General features: G+C 41.9%; 1 protein-coding gene and 2 pseudogenes across 1 annotated transcript; 2 read left to right on the top strand and 1 right to left on the bottom strand.

The window, feature by feature from the left end:
- The first annotated feature begins 13,324 nt into the window (after nt 1-13,324).
- Nucleotides 13,325-15,313, top strand: LOC148937826 (uncharacterized; annotated as a pseudogene).
- A 63-nt stretch (nt 15,314-15,376) lies between these two features.
- Nucleotides 15,377-19,606, top strand: LOC148937825 (uncharacterized; annotated as a pseudogene).
- A 4,325-nt stretch (nt 19,607-23,931) lies between these two features.
- On the bottom strand, nt 23,932-24,465 carry LOC148937824 (uncharacterized). The gene has a single exon (XM_089070543.1). It carries the CDS (start codon nt 24,463-24,465, stop codon nt 23,932-23,934), a length of 534 nt encoding a protein of 177 aa, XP_088926669.1.
- Between the last annotated feature and the right edge of the window lie 1,728 nt (nt 24,466-26,193).

Genomic DNA, 26,193 nt, shown 5'->3' with positions numbered 1-26,193 from the left:
ACAATACAAATACTAACAAAACCTTTAACTTCATAAAATCATAGTGAGAAAATTCTTTATAAACAGATATGCGGAATATATATTCAGGAATTTTTCTGGTTTTGATAATATTGTTTTACATTCTTCATTTTTTAATTCAGTTTTGTAACGTAATTTCATGCGATGCAGTGCTTACGTTTCAATGAAGAGTGTATCATGTACCCAAAAGTTTTTTCAGAATATGTGCGATTTCTCAATAAAACTGTAAGTTTAACAATTTATATTTTTCATTAATGTAAAATTAGTTTATCTTTTAACTCAAAACCGCCTCGCGATATTGCAAAAAAATGCTATCATTTTTTTAAATTTTATATTTATTACGTTTAATTCAAATTGGAAAGAAGCATTTGATATATAATTCTAAAAAGTATTAAACTAAAGTATTATACAATAATTATTTTGCCGCTGTTATTGTCAAATATGCAATATTTTTGTCTATCCAAACTCTTTATGATAGTAAAGAATCTTGGTACAAATTTTCAGTCTAAAACGGAGCAATTTTCCACTACAAAAAATTTTTATGCAGGAACATATAATTATGAAATATGCCCATATATGTTTATATTAATTTTATTTGTAAAACTTTTGTTTGATAAAATAAAAATAAGAGTAATAATGAGAGAACATAAGAAACACTTAAAAAAATAAGTGTTGCATTAATATATTTTTTTATGTTTTTGCATTAAAAGTTTTTTAATGGATTCTTATCTTAATAAACTTTATTTATTGTGGATTGAGTTTGCCGTAAGGTAGGACATACCGCTGTCGAAATGGAACTGGCATGGAAATGGCAGATTATTGAGTGGCCTCCAGATATAGAGGTCAACTGCGAATACAAAGAAGCAGTCTGGCAGTAAACAGGCTCTGAGACGAGCAGTGGGCTTTGCTACTCTCGTTTGGAAAAAGTTACTTGTTCTAATGCAGCTTTTACAAGATGAGTTGACGCCTCTCGTCTAAATACAACTTTGGAATTTTCTCTACATTCAGTGTACTGCTCCCTGTATTTGGGGAGCTTAATTAAGGCGAGCAGTCGGCTTTGCTACTCTCTCTTGGAAAAAGTTACATGTTCTAATGCAGCTTTTACAAAATGAGTTGACGCCTCTCGTCTAAATACAACTTTGAAATTTTCTCCACATTCAGCATACTGTTCCCTGTATTTGGAGAGCTTAATTGAGGCGAGCAATGGACTTTGCTACTCTCTCTTGGAAAAAGTTATATGTTTTAATGTAGCTTTTACAAGATGAGTTGACACCTCCCATCTAAATTCAACTTTGGAACATAAACATAAATACAACTTTTTTCCACATTCAGCGTATTACTCCTGTGTTTGGAGAACTTAATTGAGATGAGCAGGTTTTGCTACTCTCCCTTGAAAAAAGTTGCATGTTTTAATGCAGTTTTTACAAGATGAGTTGACGCCTCTCGTCTAAACATAATTTTGGAATTTTGTAGAATTTTGTGAAACTTTCTCCACATTCAGCGTACCACTCCCTGTACTTTGGGAATTTAAATACTTTGTTTCATAGTGATAAATTGTAATAAGAAATATTATGTTTTGTCAATTACATTTAAAATGATGTCTTACTGGAGCCGGAATTATCAATAATTGTAAATTGACAAGCTCCAGCTTTTATGTATATTCGACTATAACAGCGAATTTATTACATGACTTTTGAAGAATTGCATCAGCAGTTTAATTCAATTAAATATAACGAATATGATTTAAACGAATTGATATTCAGTATTTGAAATATAAGTGATATTAAAAATTAATAAATTTATAAAACAAAATTATAAAAATTATAAAAATATATTATAGTGTTACGTCCAGCCCAAAAGAATTAGAAAGTTAGGAAAATAATGAGACACAAATGGGCTCGGAAGGATGCAACAAGCTGCTCAATCGAGGATCATTAATAAACGCATTGTCTATGCCTCGGCACTAGGTCAGCGATAAGGACTTGTGACACCGTGACGTGCGCTAGTTGATCCGTTTTTACGTCAGGGAACTTAATCCCTTTTATCTGGGATAGACTCTCGATTTTTGGGATAGCTAGGAACGAAAGAGGGTTGATAAATAATTAAGCCGATTTAAAAAATAATCTACATTTATAATCGAGACTTAGTGAGATACAACATTTTTGTTATTATTGGTACAAGTTGCAGATTATTGTTTAATTAATATAAGTAAACAAGTAAATGAACTATCGATTACAATTTTTATTAACATGTGAAAAAAAAATTTAGTTCGGAACTGAATTTACAAAAGTTACAATTTGGGACTTATGCGGATAAATATAAGTTGTGTGCGCGCGTGGTGTGTGTGTGTGTGTGTGTGTGTGTGTGTGTGTGTGTGTGTGTGTGTGTGTGTGTGTGTGTGTGTGTGTGTGTGTGTGTGTGTGGTTGTTGATATCGCAGATGTTATGTTAGTATGGAGGTCGAGAATATCAACAACGGATTGTGTGAATGTTTGAATTGAATTTTAACAATGATCCTATCCGATTACATACAATGATAATTAGTCAGTTAACTTAAGCTAATATTATCGATATTTTCATCATGAGATTAATGAGTATATAAAAAATGGAAATGGAAATTAACATTAGAGCGTTAAGGAGGGGAGTGGTGAATTTCCTTTGGAAATGAAGTATCAGATCGAGTGAACAGAAGGATTCTTCTAAATCGGGAGAAAGGATTAGTCGTCATAGAACATAGGACCGGAGGTTAGAATTCTAAAATCGATGGGAGATTGTGATTCCGATCGGTGTATGGAAGAATAGCTTGACTTTATCGCATAAATTAAACGTTTTAACGGGTGGGAAGATAAATCAGGGAAAAATTTGGAAAAAAGATTAGAGGGGAATTCTTGAGCTGGAATGGTTGAGTCTAATTGTAGCGGTTTAGTTCGTTCTGTTAAGGTTTGGTTCGATTGTATAGCGGTGTTCTTGGCCTCCTGTCGATCTCGGGCGTTACAGCGATTTACAGCGATTACGTTTGAGAGAGCGGTTAGACAGTGACGATTTAGAAGTCGGCGCTTTTGATCGGTTCACTGTTAGGAGAAAAGGTGAATAAGTAAAGAGAGGCAAGAGACATATTAAGGGAAAAAAAGGAAAAGAATATGAGAAAAGATTCGCTGATTATTTAGCAACCGTGAACCTTCAATAGCCTGCTACGAAATTCGGAAATCCGAGAGGTCCACAGCGGTTAGTAAGAGAGAGAGAGAGAGAGAAGATTCACCGATTATTCGGCTACCATAAACCTTCAAGAGCCTATTACGAAATTTGAAAATCTGGGCGATTCACAGTGGTTAGTAAGAGAGAAGTAAAGAGAAGACAGTAAAGAGAAAGGGGAAAGAAGAAAATAAATGAAATATGAAGAAAAAGGGGCTCAAGATAACAAATTATTGATACTTTTGAACTACTATTTTGCTGAGTCTGGAAAATGATGTATGTGGACGAGTGATGTATATATATATATATATATATTGTTGTGCGGGTCGTTTCGGTGGATCGGTCAAGGAGTCGGCGGGGAGGAAGCACTCACCACTTCGTTTCAATAAATTTTATTAACACTTGATACAGTTTGTCTACAGTTTGTTTTTTTTCCTTTTTAATTCGGACCGCGACAGACGTGACGGCACGCGGATCTCGACGAGTCCTCTCCTAGTATCGATCTTCCGCTTTTATCCTGTTCCGGCCGGTCCTTGCCGTGTCATCAACATGTTCGTCAGCGTTCGCGGTATATTTCTGGGTCGCGCGGTGATTTTCCGCGTAAGGGCCGCGCAACCCGGTTAACAGTTGCTTCACGTGGAACGATTACACAATATTTGCGCGATTAGCACGGTAGCGTTGGTAATCGCTATCGCTTGGTAAAATAATAATTCGTCGGATAAAGTATCGCTTGCCGCAATCCGCTTTGTCAGCGGTGAGCGTGATTGCGTTCTCGGCACTCGCGACATCCCTCCCCCTTTGATGGAAGGGAACCATGGGGGTTCGGCTTCCATGTGTCCCTTCCTTGGCGCTCGCGGCATCCCTTCCTCCCTTCGATGGAAGGTGATCTTACTTGTTAGTTTACATATGTTGTCGCGTAACTATAATATAATCGTGTGCTTATGACTAATATAACATAGCATCGTCGCGGCGCCCCTGTGCGATCTCTCCAGGGCTCTGTTGCTTTCGGATGATACGTGGTTGTTTGAATTTTCGTTATTTTTAGGAGGGTGCATACATCCTTGAACATTTCACTGACGAAGTTCGTTCCTTGATCTGTCAGTACTGTCTCCGGTATTCCGAATTCGCATATTATTTTTGTGGTGAACTCTTTGGCAATCGTGTTTGCTTCCTGGTCTGATGTCGGTATTGCTTTACTAAATTTTGTTAAGTCGTCTTGAAATGTTAGTAGGTATTTATTTCCTTTCATGGTGACCGTGAGTGGTCCTACGATGTCCAGGGCGCATTTTTGAAACGGTCTTTCTGCCGTGTCGGTCAGTACTAGAGGCATTTTGGTTTTCTTGCTTAGTTTGTTTTTCTGGCAGTATTCACATTTGGCGATGCTCTTTTAAATTTGGTCCATATATTACGATGTCATCTAGATAGACTAGGCATTCGAGGCCTTGTAATCCGATTAGTACGGAATTCATAAGTCTCTGGAATGTTGCAGGCGCATTTTTTAGTCCAAAAGGCATTCTATTAAATTCGTAGTGCCCGTAAGGTGTGGAGAATGCTGTTTTTTGTTTGTATTCCTCATGCATGGGGATTTGATGATATCCCGATGCTAAATCCAATGTTGTAAAGTATTTCGCGTTTCCTAGTTGATCTAGTATGTCAGTGATATTCGGGAGCGGGAAAGAATCGCCAATTGTTAAGTCATTCAATTTCCGAAAGTCCACAACTATTCATAATTTTCGCTCTCCAGATGCGTCTAATTTCTTTGGTACTACTAATAAGGGTGCGTTCCACTGACTCGTGCTGGGACGGATTATCTCGTCGTCCAGCATTTTCGCTATCTGTTTATTTACTTCTGCCTTGTGCTTCTCTGGTAATCTATATGATCGGACATTCACCGGCGCGCTATCTGCTCGCGTATTTATTTCATGTGCTACTGCGTTAGTGTACAATAGGCGGTCGTTTTCTAGGTGGAAGATATCACAGAAATCTTCGCAAATCTGGTGCAAGGTTTTCTTTTCCTCTTTATTTAAATGCTCGGTTCGCATTTGTCTGTGCAATTTTTCTTTACGAGCTTGAATGGGCTCGTCGCTTGTTTCGTTACTTGACACCTCCATGGTATACATGTGTGCGGCGTCTTTTGTCTTTATCTCGTCCACCGTGACTAGCGGCGTTGTTATCTCCACGGATTCTCCCGTGGTATTTATCACACTTATTGGACATACGTTTTCTTCTGGTATGACCAAACAATTTCCTATGAAAACTCCGGGTTTGGTTTCGACTGCATTTACTATTCCAATGCTATTCCGATCGGTTACTGCCTGAATTATGGTTTCACTGCGAGGCGTTAGCATGGTTTCCTTGTACGGATAGAGTTTGAAAGTTGTGTTGTCAATACGGACTTGTTTTTTCCCATGATCGCATTTCGCTTGCTGTTTATTCAAAAAGTCTAGTCCCAGTATCCCTTCATAATTTATTGGAAAGTCATCTCTTACCACATACATAGTGTGCCGTATCTCTCGGTCTCCTAGCGTTATCGTTGCTCTTATCTTTCCGAGTGTGTGTATCTTGTGGCCCGTAACTCCGGTTAGGGCTAAACGCTCTTCGCGCATTAGTGTGTTTCCCTTTAGATTTCCTACTTTTATTAATGTCAAAGTGGCGCCTGTATCGAGGAGGAAACTTGTTCCCTTTTTTGTCTCTCGCATCGGCAGGGTAATCAAGTCTAACGTGGCGTTTGTGTGAGGCGTATTCACCTGTGTCACTTGATGCTCGCGTACGGTTCGCGTTATCTTTGTTCTCGGTTTCTCTTCTTCTTCGTCGTCGCCACTGCTTGTGAACGATAGGTCATCGCTCCCCCTTTGCTGCTTATTCTTTCTCATTATTACAGCGGTATTTATTTGTCGCCCTTTTTCATTATCCTGTCTCGTGCGTCTCGGTTGCCCCTTTCTCGGGCGGCCGTTCAGTGACCAGCATTCGTCGCGCTTATGACCTGCCTTTTTGCAGTACGAGCAGTATTTCTCGATATTATTTACGTTCGCCGGTCGTTCGGCTCGCGGTAGCGGATATTTATTTGTGTATCGGCTTGAACGACAGTCGCGCGCCAAATGTCCTAGCCTACCGCATTTGTGGCACTCCGATTTTTGATTGTGGTTTCTATACTGTTCTTGGTTGCTTCTAGCTTTCTCGTTATTGTACATTTTTATAGGTTGGCTACCTTTTAATTTTTCTTCGGCTGTCGCGCCTAGCATCGCGGCTGTTAAATTCGTATAGTTTCTGGATCGTACTATTGTTTGTATCTCGTCACGTAATCGTAGTAAACGTAGTTGGAAATTTTCTAGGGCTAATTCTTGTATCGTATCTAGGATTGCCTTTCGTTGCTCCGCGGTGTGCTCGCGTCCTTCTACCATAGATTGATAGAGTTCCATTGCTAGTTTGTCAACGCGGAGTCCGTATTCTCGCGCGCTTTCCCCGGGTTTTTGACGGGTTATATTAAACTCTCGCTGAATGTGCGTAGTGCTACGCTTTGCCAAATAGCACATCTCGATCTCGCGCTTCAGTTGCATGAACGTGCGTATATCCCTTGTTTGGAAATCGTGCATGGCTTTCCCTGTTAATTTCGTGCACAAGATCGCTTTTAATAATGATTTTTCGTCGGCAAGATTTATTTCGCTCATCGCGTACGTGCTTGCATTTAAAAATTTTTGAACTTGGTTCCGCGATGATCCGTCCATTTCCGGAATCATATCGCGGGCTTCTTTCAATTTCATAAACGTATGTGCGGGATCTCGCGAATTTCGGACATCGTCCCGTGTACGCCCGTATGTCATTTCTATCGGTTCGTCATTTTCTGCACTCCGATCGTAATTAACGACTTCTAGTTGGCTTATGCGGCCCTGTAGTGCTCGCATGCCTTCTATCAATTCGACCAACATTGCATCTCGCGCGTCGTGCGAAGATTCCGCCGGGTCAGATTTCCAGTGCGCCTGGCTTAAAGTGGCTCTCATCCTTTTTACTTCGTCGTCCAATTCTTTGTTTACTACTTGCTGTTCTTCCGCGATCGATTTTAACAGTGTGCCCGAGGGTTGATTTGCCATTTCCGCTGGATTTATATTTCGTGAAGCGGTGTAAAATTCGGTTGGATCGAACACGCTACTATCGTAAGATGTCAATGAGAACTCTCCGCGGCTAGGATTACTTGCGTTTGTGCCGTCGCTATGGTCAGATCTTGCGTCTGTTGGTTGTAATAGAGCGTCGTCGCGTTTCTCACTACTCGGTAGTAGACTATTATCTATGTCACTAAGCGAAAACACGCGTTCAATTATAATGTTCGGATGTAATTCCGGTTGACTCGTCAGACTATCGTCGGAATAATAATTACTTAAATCGCGGCGTACGTTATCGCGCGGATCGCGTGAATTTTCCGTCTGCTCAAGGCTCGGAGGGCTCGGGCTGAGCGCTCGGCTGGCTGACGCACTATGTAGCCACGACGTGTTTCTTTAGGCAGGAGTTTGGTTAACTCCCTCGTTCGACATCTATCTACACGCTTCTCTCGCTATCTAATGCGCTTGGCTTATTTTTCTATGACTTACATTACGCTCGCAATTCGCATGTTTGTGACGTGGCGCTGGCTGTTGCGGTAGGTCGTGGCTTCTCCGGTATCACTGATATGCTCTGCGTTGTGGCTCTATCGGCTCTTTCTCACCGCAGGGATGTCGACTTCTTTTCCGGCCTTTTCCTTGAATTCCGATTGTTTGTTCCTTCCAGATGACTGGGTGTAGCTGCGAAACGATCCCACCGCTGCCACCAGAAATGTTGTGCGGGTCGTTTCGGTGGATCGGTCAAGGAGTCGGCGGGGAGGAAGCACTCACCACTTCGTTTTAATTTCAATAAATTTTATTAACACTTGATACAGTTTGTCTACAGTTTGTTTTTTTTCCTTTTTAATTCGGACCGCGACAGACGTGACAGCACGCGGATTTCGACGAGTCCTCTCCTAGTATCGGTCTTCCGCTTTTATCCTGTTCCAGGCGGCCGGTCCTTGCCGTGTCATCAACATGTTCGTCAGCGTTCGCGGTATATTTCTGGGTCGCGCGGCGGTTTTCCGCGTAAGGGCCGCGCAACTCGGTTAATAGTTGCTTCACGTGGAACGATTACACAATATTTGCGCGATTAGCACGGTAGCGTTGGTAATCGCTATCGCTTGGTAAAATAATAATTCGTCGGATAAAGTATCGCTTGCCGCAATCCGCTTTGTCAGCGGTGAGCGTGATTGTGTTCTCGGCGCTCGCGACATCATATATATATATATATATATATATATATATACATACACATACTTGATATAAACAGTTTTATAATAAAGAGAAGTCACAATATAATTTTTATAAATCTTAATATTCAATAAATATATAAGATATATGTCATATTTGATAAAAAAATCTATCTACATTTTTGACCTGATGTATCTAACATTTCTTTTAATTTATTGTAAGAAGTATCATTTTACTGGCGCCAAGTTATAATCCTACTATAAAAATTGCGTTATTCTACTAAACCCAAGTGATATATAACGACAAAATGCGTGATATTATTTAAAAATTACCTTTTTAAAAAAAGGTGAAAAAAAGGTGTCAAGTATAGGGACGTGCTTGAAAAAAAAGAAGAAATTGTTGTACCAAGTTAAAAAATGGGGTCTAACTGACAATATATTTTTTACTTTAAGGAAATACAGCTTAAATGGTAACGTATTTCTATATCTTCATTGAAGAATCTCTTTATTCTAACCAATGTGATAGTAGTTTTAATTCTTTAAAAAAAAAATTATGTTACGAAATTGCCATAACTAACTCAATTCTAGTTGTGATTAAACTAAAAAATAAAATTTAAGTGCTAATATCTTTATATTTTCATTAAAGTCTTCCTATTCTAACCCAAGTGATACTAGCTTTAATTAAAAAACATTGTTTTCACATTGCCAACTTAACTCAAATGATATCATTTGTATAAAAAATTTGATATCAATAACTGGCGCCAAGTTATTATAATCTTATTATAAAAGTTGCGTTATTTTACTATACTAAACCCAAGTGATATGTATGGTTGTTTTCCAACAAGAGACACAGAAGGACACAATATAATATAATACAGTGAATTATTTCATCCTTGTTTAACATTAACAAACAACAAGAATGAAATGATTCATTGTGTCAACTGTGCCTCTGGTTGAAAAACGCCCTATTATTTGTATAAAAAAATCTAACTGGCAAAATCTTATATTTTAAGAAAATCTAAGTATCGAATCTAAGTAGTACATATCTTCATTGAAGAATCTTCTTACTCTAACCCATATGGTTAGTAGTTTTAATTCTTTATTTGAATTTTCAATAAAAAATCTTCCTATTTTGATTCAAGTGATACTAGCCTTTAATTCTTGAAAAAGAAGATTTTGTTTTCACCTTGCCAATTCAACTCACATGATTTAATAATGTATAAATTTGTATTAAAAGATTTGATATTAATAATTAGCGCTAAGTTATAGTTCTATAAAGATCGAGCTAAAAGTTCACTTTATATTGTGGGGGTGGTAATGTGGTGTGTGTTGTTGTGGATGATGGTAGTCGAGCTGTGTGTGTTTGATGTAGATGTGCGTGTGTGTGTGTACGAGTGGATTTGGCGTAACAGTCTCGATGCTTCTCTCTGCGAAGCTCCCGCTAGTGCGCGTTCGAGCGAAGCGGAAAATGGCAGCAGGTGTGAGAGGGGAATGGAAGGTTGTCGTGCAGGTTCCCAAGATCCAAGTGATGCGATCTTTAAATAATCATTATATATATTTTCCTACGTGTTACTACAAAAAAGGAATGAACATGTCACGGGCGCGACGCAGAGATTTGCATCCCCCGGGTGGTTGACGTGCGGCCCGATGTGAAGGACTCGCGTGGCTCTTCGCGGAGGCGCTGTGCTCGCCTCTCGCGAGCACCAGCCCCGCCGTGGTGCGTGGACCTGGCGCGGGGAGGCAGCGAGCTTCCACCGTGCTGCGGGGCCTCCATCTGCGTGATGATGTTGTAGGAGGCCGGTCGGTGGTCTCGTCGGGGCGTCCGTGCGACTATGTCCCCGAGATCGAGTAGGATGAGGCGCCACGGATGCCTGGAGTCCTCTTGACGCTGCCCGGGAAGGCTTGGAGTAGGCGGGCAGTGATGCGCCGCAATCTACGGCGAGATCTTCGTCCGCAGTGGTGCTGACGGCTCGCTGAGCGGGCCCCTGCGGGCCGGGAAGTTTATGGAACGGCCCGGCGTAGGCGGGCAGGTCCACGGGACTGAGCTCGGTCGCGGCGGTATCCGCGGTGCTGGCTCTGATGTATGACTGTCCCCTGAGGAAGACGATGTCGAAAGGGCGCCAAATAATGCCGCCAACTGCTCCTCCCTGGAGGCCGGGGGGCGTCGGTTGTTCCTCACTGCAGGCGGCGCAGGCTCTGGCCGAGTCGCCGATGATCCGGATGAGTTGGTGCCGGGGTGTCTCGCAATCCTTCTGACCGGTGAGATGTCCGCTCGGCGCTGGTCCTGGCGGCAGCGGGGGTGGATCTCCCTGCCATGATCGCTGCCAGCAGGTTGCTCGGGCACGGGCGGATGCGGCCACGAAGTCAGCGGCGATGAAGGGGCGGTCCCGACGTGGCGGCGAAGTCCTGGTCCCGGGGCTGCGTGCTCCGATGGCATCCCTGCGGTGTGGCGCTCCTCCGGTGACGGGAAAAGCGGCGCGATCGGTCGCTTCTTGGCGGGTGTACCGAGAGTCACGTCCAACGGCGTGCTCGGCCGCTGAAGTGAACTCCAGTGAGAGGAGGCACGGCGTGCGCGGCCATTGAGAAGGGAATACGACCAGCAGTGGTTGGTAACGCCGGCCGTAACAAAAGGGCCGTATAATGACCGCAAGCGGTCAGTCCTCAGTGCTTACTTAAGCCGTGCGCGGGCTCCAGTGCGCACTGAGGTGATAGTGCTGAGCGGTGGTGTTAGCCGTTCTTATATAGCGCCAAGAGCCAATCCCGCGCAAGAGTGAATGATCGAGCGGTTGGCCATCTCATGGCGAGCGCGCGGATCACTCCCGTGCGCGGGCCCACAATGTCGGCGCGTGGCAGCGCGCGGCGGCGCGCTTGTTGTTAGGCCGTAGTGGCAGTGACCGCCACAATATATTTCATTATATATTTCATTTGTATAAAAAAATTTAATATATGATTATTTTTAAAAACATGCCTCGGTAGTCAAAGAGATAAGATGCCTGTCCGGTAGGCAGGAGATCCAGGTTCGATTCCTGGCTGAAGTGGTATATTTTCGTAAAATAATTATGAGTTTTCACAACTGGTCGGGCCCCGCCATGACACATATCCTCCCTTCTTATTCATAAAATTCAAATGATGATGTATCATTTATTTAAAGATAATAAAAACCAAATGATATGTATATCTTTCTACTCATTCAAGACTCTTTCTTTTCTAACCCAAGTGGTAGTAATTATTAGGTTTAAAATATTATTATATTACAAAATTGTTTTACTCAACCTAAGTTTTTATCACAAAGAATTTTAAAGTAACAGTACAAAATAAATGATAAAATTTTAGTTAAATAAAAAAAATTTTTATGTAAAAACACTTGGCGCTGCTCAGACCTCTAACATCAAGAGAGACGGGTGGTAATCTCGACGCCAAGTTCACGCGCAGTGAAGTTCGCGTAGAACGGCGGCGAGAAGACGCCCGTGACTCTATTAACGCGAGACTCCAGGATGAACTCGGTCTACAATGACTGCAATGACTGCAATGTCATCAATGACTGCATTGATTAAGTTTTAATTACGCTTAATCGATAGCTGAGCATCAAATTATATAAGAAAAGTGTTTTTATTTTTTTCTCCGTGTTCTACAAACTGAGATATCGCGACGCAAAGCTCAAATGGATAAGTTTAAGAAACATCCTGGTCATTGGCGTGACTCTCTCTTTTTTATCGCAAGAGACGCTAATGAATGTCTCTGTATGACAGTTCTTGCAGCGCTCATTTTTTTAATTTGATATGTCTTTGACAGATGTCTTTCGTGTAAAGTTGTACGTATTGATTAATAAAAAAGAAGATATAACGTGTGTCACATATAATAGTAAGTAATATTGTAATAATATTATATATAATATATTGAAGAAATAGAACAAGAAATAGAAATAGAAATAGAATTAGACTTTTACAACAAATTATTGACAACAAATGTATTATATTTTTACAAAATTTTTATATAAATACATATAAAAAATTTCATTAATTATATATATTTTTTATTATTTTAAAAATGAAAATAGAATCATAATTAATTAATTTTAATATTATCAATTACCATAAAATATTTATATTTATATCATATTATATATTTATTATATATTTATTTATTTTTATTTATATTTATTTTATTTATTTTATTTATATTTATATTTATTTATATTTATTAATAATTATTAACAAATTATTACATAATTAACATATAACATATATAACATAAATAACATGTAACATTTAACATGTAAAATTTAATAATATATATATAATACATTGAATATATAATACATTGAAGAAATAGAATAAGAAATAGAAATAGAAATAGAATTAGATTTTTACAATAAATTATTGACAACAAATGTATTATTTTTACAAAACTCATTCTTATATAATACTTATAAAAATAAATACTAAATATAATACTAATAAAAAATTCATTAATATAAACTAATATATATATAATATTATTTATGTTAGTTATACTTTTTTTATTAATTTAAAAATGAAAATAGATTCATAACTAATTAATTTTAATATTATTAATTACCATAAAATATTTATATGTATTATATTTATTTATTTTTATTTATATTTATTTATATTTATTAATAACGAAATATATTTATTATGAAATATTATTTATTAACATATAACATATAACATATACATATATATATATATATATATATATATATATATATACATATATATTTATATACTTATATATTAAATAAATTATATATATTAATAAAAAAAATTAAATAAATAAGTAATAAATAATTTTAATAATAAATTTAATAATAAATTAATTATTTTATTAATAATTTTAATAATAAGTAATTTTATTTAAATTATATATATTAAATTATATATATTTATTATTTAGGATTTCTGTTTCCGGTGGCGAGAGTGACAGTGATATATGTGGACAGTGTGTTTAGCGAGAGGGTCTATAGGGATAGAAGGGTTGGAGTGGAGGGTGGAGTGGTGTGGAAGAAAGGGAAAGGACAGAGGTAGCAGGGAGAAGAAGGGAATAAGGCAGGGGTAAGGGAGTAGAAGGCTAGAAGAAAGGGCAGGTGGATGGGAAGGCGGACAGGTAATAGTAAGACGCGAATGATAAGGAGTGTAGAATGAAGGGAGTAAGTAGAGAAAGGAGGCGGAGACAGCGACATCGAGTGGCGGAAGCGAGAAGCATAGAAGAAGCAGTCGAAGCGAAAGCGCGGGAAATTTGGAAAGGGAAAAGGTTGTATGAAAGGTGCGAGACGGGCTGGAGAGGGAGAGGGGGAGAGGGGTAAGGAGGAGAATGGGAAAGGGGAGGAAAAAAGGAAAGTGAGAAGGCCGAGCAGGGAAAGCATGATGAAGGAAAGAGCAAACAGTATGCCTTTGATAGAGCTATTCAAAAGAGAAGAATAGAAGAAGGAAAGGCAGGGGGAAGAGACAGAGAATGAAGAAAGAGAAGTCTTTAAGAGAAACTCAAAAATAAAGAGGAAAGGCAGGAAGAAGGAGGGCTGAGGGAAATATTGAGGAAAATGAGAGAGGACTTTAGGGAAGTGAAAAATGAGATAAGAGAAATGTGGAAGAGTAGAGAAAAGTTGAGAGAATGGATGGAGGAAATGAGGATAAGTTGGGAGAAAGAAAATGAGGGGTTAAGGATAAGATTAGAAAGACTGGAGAAAAGATTGGAAGAATATAAAAAAGGCAGGAGAAAGGGGGAGGAAGATGAAGCGGGAAAGAAAAAAGATAAAGGAGAGAAAATGAGGCAGATAGAGATAAGGAGAAGGGAGGAGATGGAGCTAGAGGAAAGGATGAGGAGATTAGAATTAGAAGGGGAAAAGAAGGAAAGGGAAGAGAGAAAGAGAAACATAATTATAAGGGGAGTGAAAGCAAAGGAGGAGAGGGTGGGGGGATTAAGAAAAGAGATAGAAGAGATAGTGGTGGCGACGGGGACGGTAGTAAAAGTGGAAGGAATAAGGAGGGTAGGGAATAAGGATAAGGATGGAAGGGAAATGGTATGGGTAAGATTTGCGAGTAGGGGAGAAGATATAAATGATGAAGGGAAAGGCAAAGCTAAGAAGTAGAAGGAAAAATGGATTGAGGATGATCTGATAGAAAAAGAGAAAAGGATAAACTGGTTATTGAAGAGGGAAGCGGAAAGGAACAAGAGGGAAGAAAAGCAAGTAAGAATAAGATATATGAAAATATGGATTGGAGGAGAAATTATGGGATGAGGTTAAAGATGAGTTAAGGGAATGGCAGGAAAGAGAGGTGAGAAAAGAGGTAAAAGGAATAAAAAAGGGAGATGAGGAGGAGAAAGAGGGAGCAGTTTTTTAGAAGAGAGGTGGAGGGAGGAAGAAAGGGAGAAGGGAGGAAAGGAAAAGTATGGGAAGGAGAGGGGTAAAGAAGGGAAAAAAGAAAAGAGTAAAGAGTATAAGATAAGTTTCTGGAACGTGGCTGACATGGAAAACAAGGACGAGGATTTTAGGGAGAAAATAAAGGAAATTAAAGGAATAGGATGTGATGTTTCTGAGTGAGACATTGTTACAGAAGAAAGGCTGGGAAAAGGTTCGAAAATGATTGCCAAAGGGATATGTGTGGGAAGTGCAGGAAGCAGGAAGAAAGAGTAAAAAAGAGAGGGCAATAGGGGGAATGGTGGTGGGAGTAAGGGAAGGGATAGAAAGAGAAAAAGAGGCCGGGGAGAGAAAAGGGGATGCAAGCGATCAAAGTTAATCTAGGGGGAGAGTGGTGGAGGCTAGTGGGAGTGTATGTGAATAGGGATTTAGAGGAGAAAATGACATGGCTGAGAGAGTGGTTGGAGGATGGAGAGGTGGGGGTGAGGGTTTTAGTGGGAGGAGGGGGGATTTCAATGCGGACGGGGAGGGAAGAGAGAAGAATAGGAGGGGAGGGAGAAGGAGGGAATGGTAAGAGGAGTTCGAAGGACGAAAAGATGAACGGAGAAGGAAAGAAGTTGTGTGGTTATTTGAGGGAGCTAGGATGGTCAATATTGAACGGAAGCAGAGAGTGGACATATACAGGAGGAAGAAGGACGGTAATAGATTATATGGTGGGAAATGAGATAGAGGGTAAAAATGATGAAGGTGGAGGATTGAGTGGACTCCGACCATCAACCAATAACGGTATGGGTGGAGGGAAGAGGACATAGGGAGGACAGGGCAGTGAAAGGGAAGAGGAGAGGAAGAAAGGGAGTATGGACAGAGGAGGGAAAAAAGAAATTTAGGGAATACGTTGGAAGGAAAGGTAGTGAATGCAAGGGGGTGAAGGAGGAATGGAAGAAGCCGAAGAGGAAAGTGGAAGTGGCATTAGAGAGAGTAGAGAGGGAAGAGAAAAAGGAGAGGAGAGGATGGTGGACGTAGGATGGGGAACGTAGGAAGATGAAAAGAAAAGTAGGAGAGGAATTTAAGAGATGGAAGAAGGGAGGGAGGAGAACGAGAAATATAAGGAGATAAAGAAGAGGTACAGGGAGCTGTATAGGGAGAAGAGGCGAAGGGAGAGAGATAGATAGGAGAGGGAAATTGAAGGGGTAAAATCGGAAAGGGATGGTGTGGAAGGTAATGAATAAAGAAAGGAGAAAAAGAAAGAGAGTTAGGGAAGGGATTGAAATAGGAGTATGGGAAAGATATTTTAGAGAAGTGTTAGGAGGTCTGGATTGGAGGATAAGAAGGGAAGGGAAGTAGAGAAGAGGAGAGGAGGAAGAAGGGATAAGTAGAGAGGAAGTTGAAAGGGCGATAAGAAAGCTGAAGGAGGGAAAAGCAGCGGGAGGGGATGGTATAGTAAATGAAGTGTGGAAGTATGGGAGAAAAGAAGTAAGAGAATGGTTATGGGAGATATGTAATAAAGTATGGAAGGGAGAAGGATGGCCGAAAGACTGAAGGGAAGGGATAGTGATACCAATTGTGAAGAGGGGTGAGGGGGAGAAAGTGAAGGACTATAGAGGGATTACACTGACGCAAACGGCGTATAAGATATATGCTGCGGTATTGGCAGATAGACTGAGGGAGGAGATGGAGAGCAAGAGGATCTTGTCACCGAGTCAAACAGAATTTAGGAGAAGAGTAGGAACAATAGACCAAATATATATATTGAATTATTCGATAAATAAGAGAGTGATAGAGAGGAAGGGCAAGATGGTGGTTATGTTTGTAAATATGAAAGCGGCTTTTGACTCGATGGACAGGGAGATACTTGTACAGACAATGAGGAGGAAGGGAGTGAGAGAGAGCTTGGTAGTGAGGTGTGAGGAGATGTTGGAGGAGACAGTGTGTAGAATAAGGGTGGGGGACAGGGAGAGGGGAAGATTCTGGACGGGGAGAGGAGTAAGACAGGGCCCTCTGAGTCCGTGTCTATTTACCCTGCTGTTGGCGGACTTGGATGAGGAGTTAGAGAATGGCGGATAGGGAGGGGTTAAGGTGAAGGGAAGGAAAATATATTCATTGGCTTATGCGAATGATGTGGTAATGGTAGCGGAGGAGGAAGTAGGGATGAAAAGGATGATAAAAATACTGGAAAGATATGTGGAACAGAAAGGCTTGGAAGTGAATGTGGAAAAGACGGAGGTGATGAGGTGTAGAAGAGGGAGTGGAAGACAGAAAAAGATGATGTGGAAATGAAGAGGGAGAGAAATAGAGGAAGTGAAAAAGTATAAATATTTGGGATACTTGATGATAGCTAATAGGGGCAGAAGGAACATATAGGGGAAAGAATTAACAAGGGGGCGGCGGTGATGAGAGAAGTCTGGGGATTAGGAAAAAGAAAGTTTGGAAAGGATTGGGCAAGAAGGATGTGGTTGTTTGATAGGTTAGTGTGCCCAATAGTTAATTGGAGTGGAGATTTGGGGATGGAAAGAAGGAGAGAGTGGAGAGGATTCAGGATATATGAAATAGGTTTTAGAAATCGGGAGATATACACCAGGGTACATGGTTAGAAAGGAGATGCAGAGAAAAAAGCTAAGGAGGAGGGCGGGATTGAGAGCGTGGAGTTTTGAGAGGAAGTTGGAAGAAGGAGGAGGAGGGGAGTTGGCAAGGATATGTTGGGAGGAAATGAGGAATAGGGCGAAGGAAGGAAAGGTGGTGGGAAAATGGGAGGAGGAGAGGAGAGCTTTTTACGAGGAGAAGAGATGGAAAATAGAGGAGATAGAGAAGATGAGGGAGGAGAGTTGAGGGGGGAAGAGGTAGTGGCAAGAGAGAGGAGGTGGCAGGAAGAGGAAAGGTAGGAAAAAATAAGGAGTTCCAGATATAATAAATGGTACGGTAGGGTGAAGGAAAGGGGAGTGCCAGAGTACCTAAAGAGAAGCTGGAAGGAGGAAAGATGGCAAAGGGTTGCAAGGTTTAGGTTGGGAGACGGTATGAAGGGAGGTAAATATTGGGAGGGAGAGGAGGGTAGGAAGTGTAGAGTATGTAGAGAGGGAGAGGAGACGTGGGAGCATGTTTGGGAGGAATGTACAGATTGGGGATTAGAAAGGGGATGGCAGGAGATGGTGAAGGAATTACTGGGAGAGGAGGGAAAGGAGGAGAGGGTGGCTTGGGATATGTAGAAGTATGAATGAGGAAGAAAAAAGAGAAAAAGAAGCGGCGGAAATGAAGGTCCGGGGAATGAGTGTGGAAAGATGCGTGGATGGATGAGTGTGACTTTCTCTCTCTCTTGCAAATCGTGGAGAAATGCGTGGAATGGAGATTATCCAATTTAAAATTGTAAGCGGAGAGGAGGTCCGCAGTGTGCCCCGCAAAGGGAATAAATCACATTATTATTATTATATATTTATTATTTATTTATTTATATATATTTATATATTTGTATATTTATATATTATATATTTATTTATATTATTTATATATTTATATATTTATTTATATATTTACATATTATTTATTAAGATATAACATATAACATATATAACATAAGTAACATAAATTTAATTAAAATTTGTTACTCCTCTAATTCCTCTTCCTCCTCTTCTTTCTCTTCTTCCTCTGCCATAATAAATAGGGAGAGTTGATATAAAAATCTTATAAAATTTTCCTGCTGCCTTCGTATGCCGGCTCATCTTCCTCTAGACCTTCTTTCTGCAAAATAAAATAAAATATTTAATTATATCTCATAAAACAATATATTTATTATATAGACAGAGGGGGAAAAAAGAAAAGGTAAAAGAAAGGGGAAGGGAGAGAGAGGGAGAGGAGGGAAAATAAGAACGAGAGAACGAGAAAAAGCGAGAGAATGCGAGAGAAGAGGGAAAGCAAAAGCGAGAGGATATGAAAAATTGAAAGAGTGCGAGAGAGAGCATTATTTCTTCGACGGGAATGGCAGCAGGAGCGACGGCAGGAGCGAAGACAGTAATAGTGGGATTGGCGGCAGCTGGATTAACGACGATGGTAGCAGGAGCGGCGGCGGCGGCAAAACTGTAATCCGCTTCCTCTGCCGCAGCAATTAACGAATTTTCGAATTCCATGCCGAAATCTATCTCCATCTGTAAATTTGAATAATATTTATTAGATATATATGTATATAATATATATAAATAATATTAAAAAATATTAAGAATTAATAAAAATAATTAAAATAATTAAATAATATTAAGAAATATTATCTTACCTCTGTTTGTTGCTCGGCTATTTTTTAAATAAACAAATATATCACTATGATTTCTGTTGTCACTGTCATTTGTACTGTCAGTATTACTAATGTTGCACTATGTTCACTATCCGAGGTTTGTTCTTTTTTTCTTGCATTAAAAACATTTTTATGGAAGAGTGCAAGAGTATAAGAGTATTTAATGAGATTAAATTAAAAATTTTTCGACATTTAAATCATACAAGAAATATCTATTTTATTTTGAAAAGATGTGATATTTAAACTAAAATTGGCACCAATTTTTAATCTAATATATAAAATTACCATACTATAATGAGATAAACTAATTTTTAATCTCATTAAATAAATCAGACCTTACGACAGTGAAACTATATACAAGAAATTTATGTGTTTATAAAAAAAAATTTTATATAAAAAAATAAATTTTTAATTGGTATAAAAATGTAATATCAAAAAATGACGCCAACTTATAATCCAATAAAATAAAAAAAAAATAATCTTATAAAGATAATAATATTGTACTTATATTTACACGTTAGATATCAAAATTAGCGAACTTAAAGTCAATAATTATAATTTTATATTATAAAAATGATGACGTTCAAAACACTCTCGCGAAAATGACCACAATATTTATATTTGCATTGATTCAAAATATAGTACAAGATGTCAAAATTCTAATAAATTTGTTTATAAGAATTATACGAAAAAAATACTTATTTTATGTATCAGATATAGAAAACTAAAAAGAAATAAAGTATATTTTGTTCAAAATATAATAAAAACTACATTATTCAGTGGTCTTTAATAGCTCCGGAATATTTCGAAATCAATAATTAATATTAGAAAATCCCCCTGTAATAATAATTATATATATATATATATATATATATATCAGGAGACACGGTAGTGTCTCGGGTGTCAAGTCAAGATCAACCGAGAACATTGCCGTGTGACTTTACGCGAGTCGTCGAGGTTCGAGCATCTTTTTTTTTTTTTTTTTTTTACGGAGGTAGGGGAAAATGCATTTACGCACACCTGAGAGCAACCGTTCCCCCCAGGTAGTGTGGGACTCATCCGATAAGCGGAAATACCCACTAAAACCCCTCCTCAGGACAGAGTACAACCACGACACATAATGGGAAGGACCCGAAACGCCAAGCATAACTTCAGGCCCATCCCAGGCCATAGCGATAAGCCACATCCATCACAGTTGACGAAAACTACATATAGATAATAACCTATTAAGGTCTACGATAAAGGGACGTCTCACAGAGATGGCGACAACAAGCGTCGTCCTACCGGGCATCCAGCACAGTGAATAAATAACAAATATGTAACAAATAGAAGCGATAAGGAACACACAACCACAAAGAAGCGACAACACGCAAACTCCAATAATAACAAGTAGGGAGAGAAGGAGACGAGTGGCGACAAAAATCACCAGACATCATCACAAAAAATGACAACGAGGAAACATAAAAGGCGCAATACGGGATACGCGTAAAAACGGATGATGCCATTGGCCATGCGGAGAAAAGGCCAATCCCATCTCCCGACAGAACGGGGAGCACCGAGACTCAACGACGAGTCTAACGGCACTATCCGTCCGATAAAGGACCTCACTGTCTCACCCTCTCCGCACACTCCTTGACAAACATAACGTCCTCGGCAAAGGAAGCGACGAGCCTCCAGTTCTCCTCGCTAGAGAACATTATCGGCACGATCGACTCGTCATTCAGGGCACTGCCCACGCTGTCCGATAGAACGTCCCGGAGAAAGGACCACACCTCACAATCCGCTAATGTATGGGACGCATCGTCGGTCCTGAACTCGCAGTGTTCACAGCCGTCGGAATAGTACTTGCCTATTCTTTTCAGATACATGCTGAAACACCCGTGGCCCGTCAGGAGTTGCGTCAATCTAAACGACAGACCGCCAAAATCACGCGACATCCACTCAAAGAAGTGGGGCAAAATAATCCCCCTGATGCGAGGAGCGGGATCCTCGGGACCCATCTCCTCAATATGCGCTCGCCACATATGTTGAACATAAGCTCATTCCCCTTCGATTTAATGGCCAATCGAGCCCTGTTCGAAATAGAATGCCCATCACGATTCTCAATCCGCGAAATCATGTTATATACATTGTTGTAGCCAGGTCTACAACCAATAATAAAAGTAGTTCGCATGGCAACAAAATAAGGTCGCATGAACCTCGAAAAGTCTTTCGAAAGATGACACAAATGTGTGACCGCCGAAATTGCGACCAGTCTTTCGAAAGACCGCAGAAATGCATCGCGAGAACATTGCGAAAAAGCTGATCAGCAAATGCCTAAATTTGATGATCAAACCGAGCGTAATATTGATTAATCAATATCACGCAACCGATCGACGCAATCGATCAGAATGCTGACCGGGTATCGATCAGACTATATAACCGGTTACACAAGACGGAATAGATAGAGTCGGGAATCAATCAAACATAACGTGTCGTTCGGAATCGTTATTATAATTATCGCGCAAGATATTACACAAGCACAGCAAAGTTCACGCGAGCCGTACTATCAGCGTCTCAGGTGACATATTCGGTCGACGGCCGCCAGAGTATCGCGATACGCGCCCGCCGACGTTTAACCGTGTGTGAAAGAAATAAAATAAGTAATACTAAATCCAAGAAATTGTGCAATTGTTAAATAAACCAAGTAACATAAAGAAAGTGTGTTAGTGATTTCAAGAAGATTTCCTTCCATTCGTTTGATCCTGCTCGGAGTCCCAACTCCTTAGGCTTAACGAACCCGACTATCTCTAAAATTAACGTTGTAGCCCATCCGGGGTACAACAACATATCTACGGTTCTCCGCCATTAACCGAAATGGGGATATCCTGGCCAACAGGGTGGTCGCTACAAAAGAGACCATGCGGTAAGACGATATCCACCCTGATAGCCAGACGACGCTGCACTCTGTGTATGGGCCGCAGATTTTTATTATTAAATACACGGACCGATGCCCACACAGGGGCCGCGTAGAGCATTACAGAATGCACAGCACTCGCGTACAACATGCGCTTATTGGTCGAAGGCCCGCGAAGGTTGGGCATTAACGCGCTAAGGGCATTAAGAAATTTCCCCGCTTTCAGTGCCACGCCACTCAAATGATCTGAGAATCTCCATCGCTCATCAATGACCACCCCCAGATACTTCATCGCCGCCTTGGTTACAACCGGAACGGAGTCAAACACAAATCGGAAGGGCTCCGACTTGACACTCTTCGGCGAGAAGAGTACTGCCTCGGTCTTGAGCGGGGAAACCTCCAGGCCCAACGCTCTGATGTGCTGTAAAAGTACCTCGCATACAATGTTCGCCTTATTGTACAGCACATCCCTGTTCTCAGCCGCCACGAGCATCAGGGTATCGTCGGCGAAGCAAACCGCGTGCACGCCTCTAGGAAAACCCACGCTAAGTATAGAATCATACGTCATGATCCAAAGGAGAGGGCCCAGAACAGAGCCCTGAGGAACGCCACATGACATCGAGTAGGAACGCAATACTCCACTACTCTTAACCGCTATGATCGATCTATCGGAGAGGTAGTCCATTACAATATTTACAAGGTAGGAGGGGACCTCCTTACCAATCAGAGCCTCAACTATACAGCCTCAAGGGAGCGAGTTAAAGGCATTCTTTATGTCGATGCTAATTGCAAGACACAGATTGCCCGTCGACGATATCTCGCACTCTGATGATCGCGTCGCATGTTGATCTTCCGACCCTAAAACCATATTGGTTAGGGTTTAGGCCGCTATTCGGAAGAGACCGCAAATGAGCCAAGATCCTGCCCGCAACAATACGCTCCAAGATCTTGCCCATATCGCTAAGCAAACAAATAGGCCTAAACAAGGAAGGCAAATCATCTTCCTTTCCAGGCTTGCGAATAAGAACTAGCCTCGCACGCTTCCACAATACGGGGAATATGCCCTTGTTAAGACATCTCGAGAAGCAGGTAACAAGGCAGCGATTGTTCACGAGATGAGCCAGGGAGGCAACGGCGGCCGTGATATCGTCAAGGCCCGGAGCTGCTCTGCGGGAGCAAGACTTCTTGAGCGCCAGGTCAACCTCGACGCAGGTGACCTCTGGAACGCTACCGACAACACTCAATCTCTGCCACGCGATCCTACTCTTATCGGGGAAGAGCAGACGAACGATGTCTCCGATACGAGACATCGGAAGATAGTCCACCGGGGAAAGAGACTCACGCGCTCTGACACGCTTCATCACTATAATATATGGACAACCCCACAGATCTCTGTCAATCTCACCGATAAGTTCATTCCACGCCGCCTGTTGAGACTTATTGATCGCAGCTTTGACCGCCCTCATGCTTCTAACGAAGGAACGGCGCAAGTCGCTCAGATCCTCAGGCTTCCTCTTCCCTCTCGCTCGAGTGTAAAGTCTCCTTGCCCTAATGGAGACAGAACGAAGAGCCGCGATCTCATCCGTCCACCAGTAGACCCTCCTTCGATGATTGGTCCTGATCCTGGGCATAAAGGCATCGCACGCGGAGGAAATATCGTCCGTAACTCGCCTCACCAATTGATCCGCACTCAGAACGGCCTGACCGGCCTCATCAAAAGCCGAAGAGAGGGAGAAGGATCTTTTAAAGTTATCCTTATCAATCTTATCAAAGCTCCAACCTTTGACAGCGCATTTCGTGAAGGACTCCCTAGAACGAGGCTTCGCGATATCCCAGTAAATGTAATTGTGGTCCGAGAACGAACAATTAACGGTGTCCACCGAGCACCTCACGAACTCCCGAGAGGAATCACTGGGCACGAGACAGGTCGATGACGGACCTGCCCTGTGACCTCTCAAATGTCGGCACACCCCGATCGTTCACCACCCGAAAGCTGGCCATGTCGAGCCAATCCTCCAGGGCCCCACCGCGATCATTTGTGATTCGGTCACCCCAACTGGTGGATCGAGCGTTAAAATCACCCGCGATAATAGTACGACATCGAGAGTCAGCAATCAAGTCATGTAGCTCGTGGAGGAGCAACCCGAATTCCGCCGCAGATCTACTCGGAGGAGAGTAGCAGCTCGCTACACGCAAGTCGTTGATCGAAACGACCACGAAATCGGCTCCACGTTTAACGAGCGTGGAAGAGATGGTCCCCCTGTTATACAGGACCAAAATGGCGCATGCTTGGCTTTTGGATGTGTACCACATACCTGCTCTAGAAGTCCTGTAGGGATCCGAGACGACGGCAACGGGTATCCTACGCTCAAACATCCAGCGAACCATGTGATCCTGGGCCCTCCTGTCATGGTTGAGATTAATTTGGAGCACTCTAGCCATTCACTTCCATGCGCACTTCCTCCGCGGGAGCCAGCCTCCGAACTGGCTTAAGTTTGCCGGGGAACTTTATCGCACCACACCGAGCACTATCCTATCCGATGATTGTACTGAATTCCGGCCTCGAAGCACAGAACACACCGTAACTCGCCAGCACAGAGTTTAGCGATGTGGCCCTTTTCACCACACTTATAACAAGAGCCCGACCTGTCCACTTCGCTCTTACAGGCAGAGCTAAGATGACCGAAATCCAGGCAACGAAAACACTGGGCCTTGCGTTGGAGCATCAGAGAGACCCTGATCGAAGACTAACCGATGGTCAGTCGACCTTCCCGAGTCAACTTCAACGCAGCGACGAGGGGACACTTAACCCACACCACGTTGAGTCTATTCGCGAGTTTAAAAGGCTCGCTTGGAGCAACACTGTCCGGTTTGCAGCCGGCAGACTCCGCGATCGCGCGAACAATCTCCTGATCAGTGACGGAATCATCCAGGCCGTACAATTTGACCTCCGCCATACGAACCGGACGCGAGACCTTGACACTAGGGCTAGCCACCTGTTTAACTTTCTCGGCCAAGAGGTCCGCCTGGGCCGAATTGTCCTCTCCCTGGACCTCTATGAGGATGTCACCAGAGCCGGTATACCTGGTCCTCGAGCGAAGAATACCGAGCTGACTGGGCACCACCATTTCTCTGATTTTCCGGAAGGATTCGGAAGTGACGCTCTTGTCCTTGAAGTTAATGATGACTACAGATGATCTAGGAGGGCGACGTCTATCCTCGCGAACGACTGCAGAGACGGAGCCCGAACCCTTTCCCTCCTGATTCCTTCCACTCCGGACATCCTGAGGGGTTCCCTTCCCTCTTTTCCCCAGACTGGGTAGAGGGGGGGGGGAAGAGGAGAATCTCTCAGGTCCTTCCTCAAGACCCTTCTCCTTTTGGTCCTTCTCTTCACAGTTCTCCACTCCCCATCCGTATCGGTAGCAGACGGGGGAAACGCATCGGTAGTCGACGGATTGGAAGCCTCGGGAAAGGACATCTCCTGGACAGAGATGACCGCCGCTTCTCAGTGGGAGGCTCAGCTCCACTGGAGGTTTCCTTGATTTCAACCTTCTTGAGAGCACCAGCTTTTCTCTTTCCTTCAGGCGCAGCCAACGCCTGAGGAGCAAAGAGTCCGTGAGAGGTAAATAGGTCGACTATGCGACTAAATACCGCCGTAGCCACTCTCTCCTCTACTACAGGCAAGCTGAAAAACTCCCTGCCTGTCTGAGCGGTCGACGCACACGCCTTACTGTAAGACTTCTTTCTAGTATCCCCCAGAGCATCCCTAGGCGGGGACCTCTTTTTTGGCCGGGGAGGAGAGGAGGAAGTCTCCTTCGCCGTCATAGGGAAGTCCACATTCCCATCATTATTGCCCCTGAACCTTTGGTTCTCCAGCATGAGCCTCTTGTTCTCCCTTTTGAGAGAGAGAATCTCCTCGTGAAGAGACTTCACTTCTCGCGTGAGAGACGCTACCGAGCGCCTGAGCCTATCATTATCGGACTTGGATTCAGCTCTCCTAGTCAATTCCTCCGAGATGATCTTCATCTTTCCAAAGTACGATCGGAACTTGCCCGAAAATTCTCCCTTTAGTTTTTTGCAGCGGGACCGCAGCGACTCGGCCTCTTCCGCGAAATAAGCCAACCTCGCTCCTAGGTGGACTGTCGGCAAGGAGGTCTACGGGGTCATCGA

The sequence above is a fragment of the Pogonomyrmex barbatus genome, unplaced genomic scaffold, assembly GCF_055798465.1.
Source record: "Pogonomyrmex barbatus isolate J1 unplaced genomic scaffold, ASM5579846v1 scaffold10, whole genome shotgun sequence".
Taxonomy (NCBI): Eukaryota; Metazoa; Arthropoda; class Insecta; order Hymenoptera; family Formicidae; genus Pogonomyrmex; species Pogonomyrmex barbatus.
This window is presented reverse-complemented; position numbering and strand designations above follow the sequence as displayed.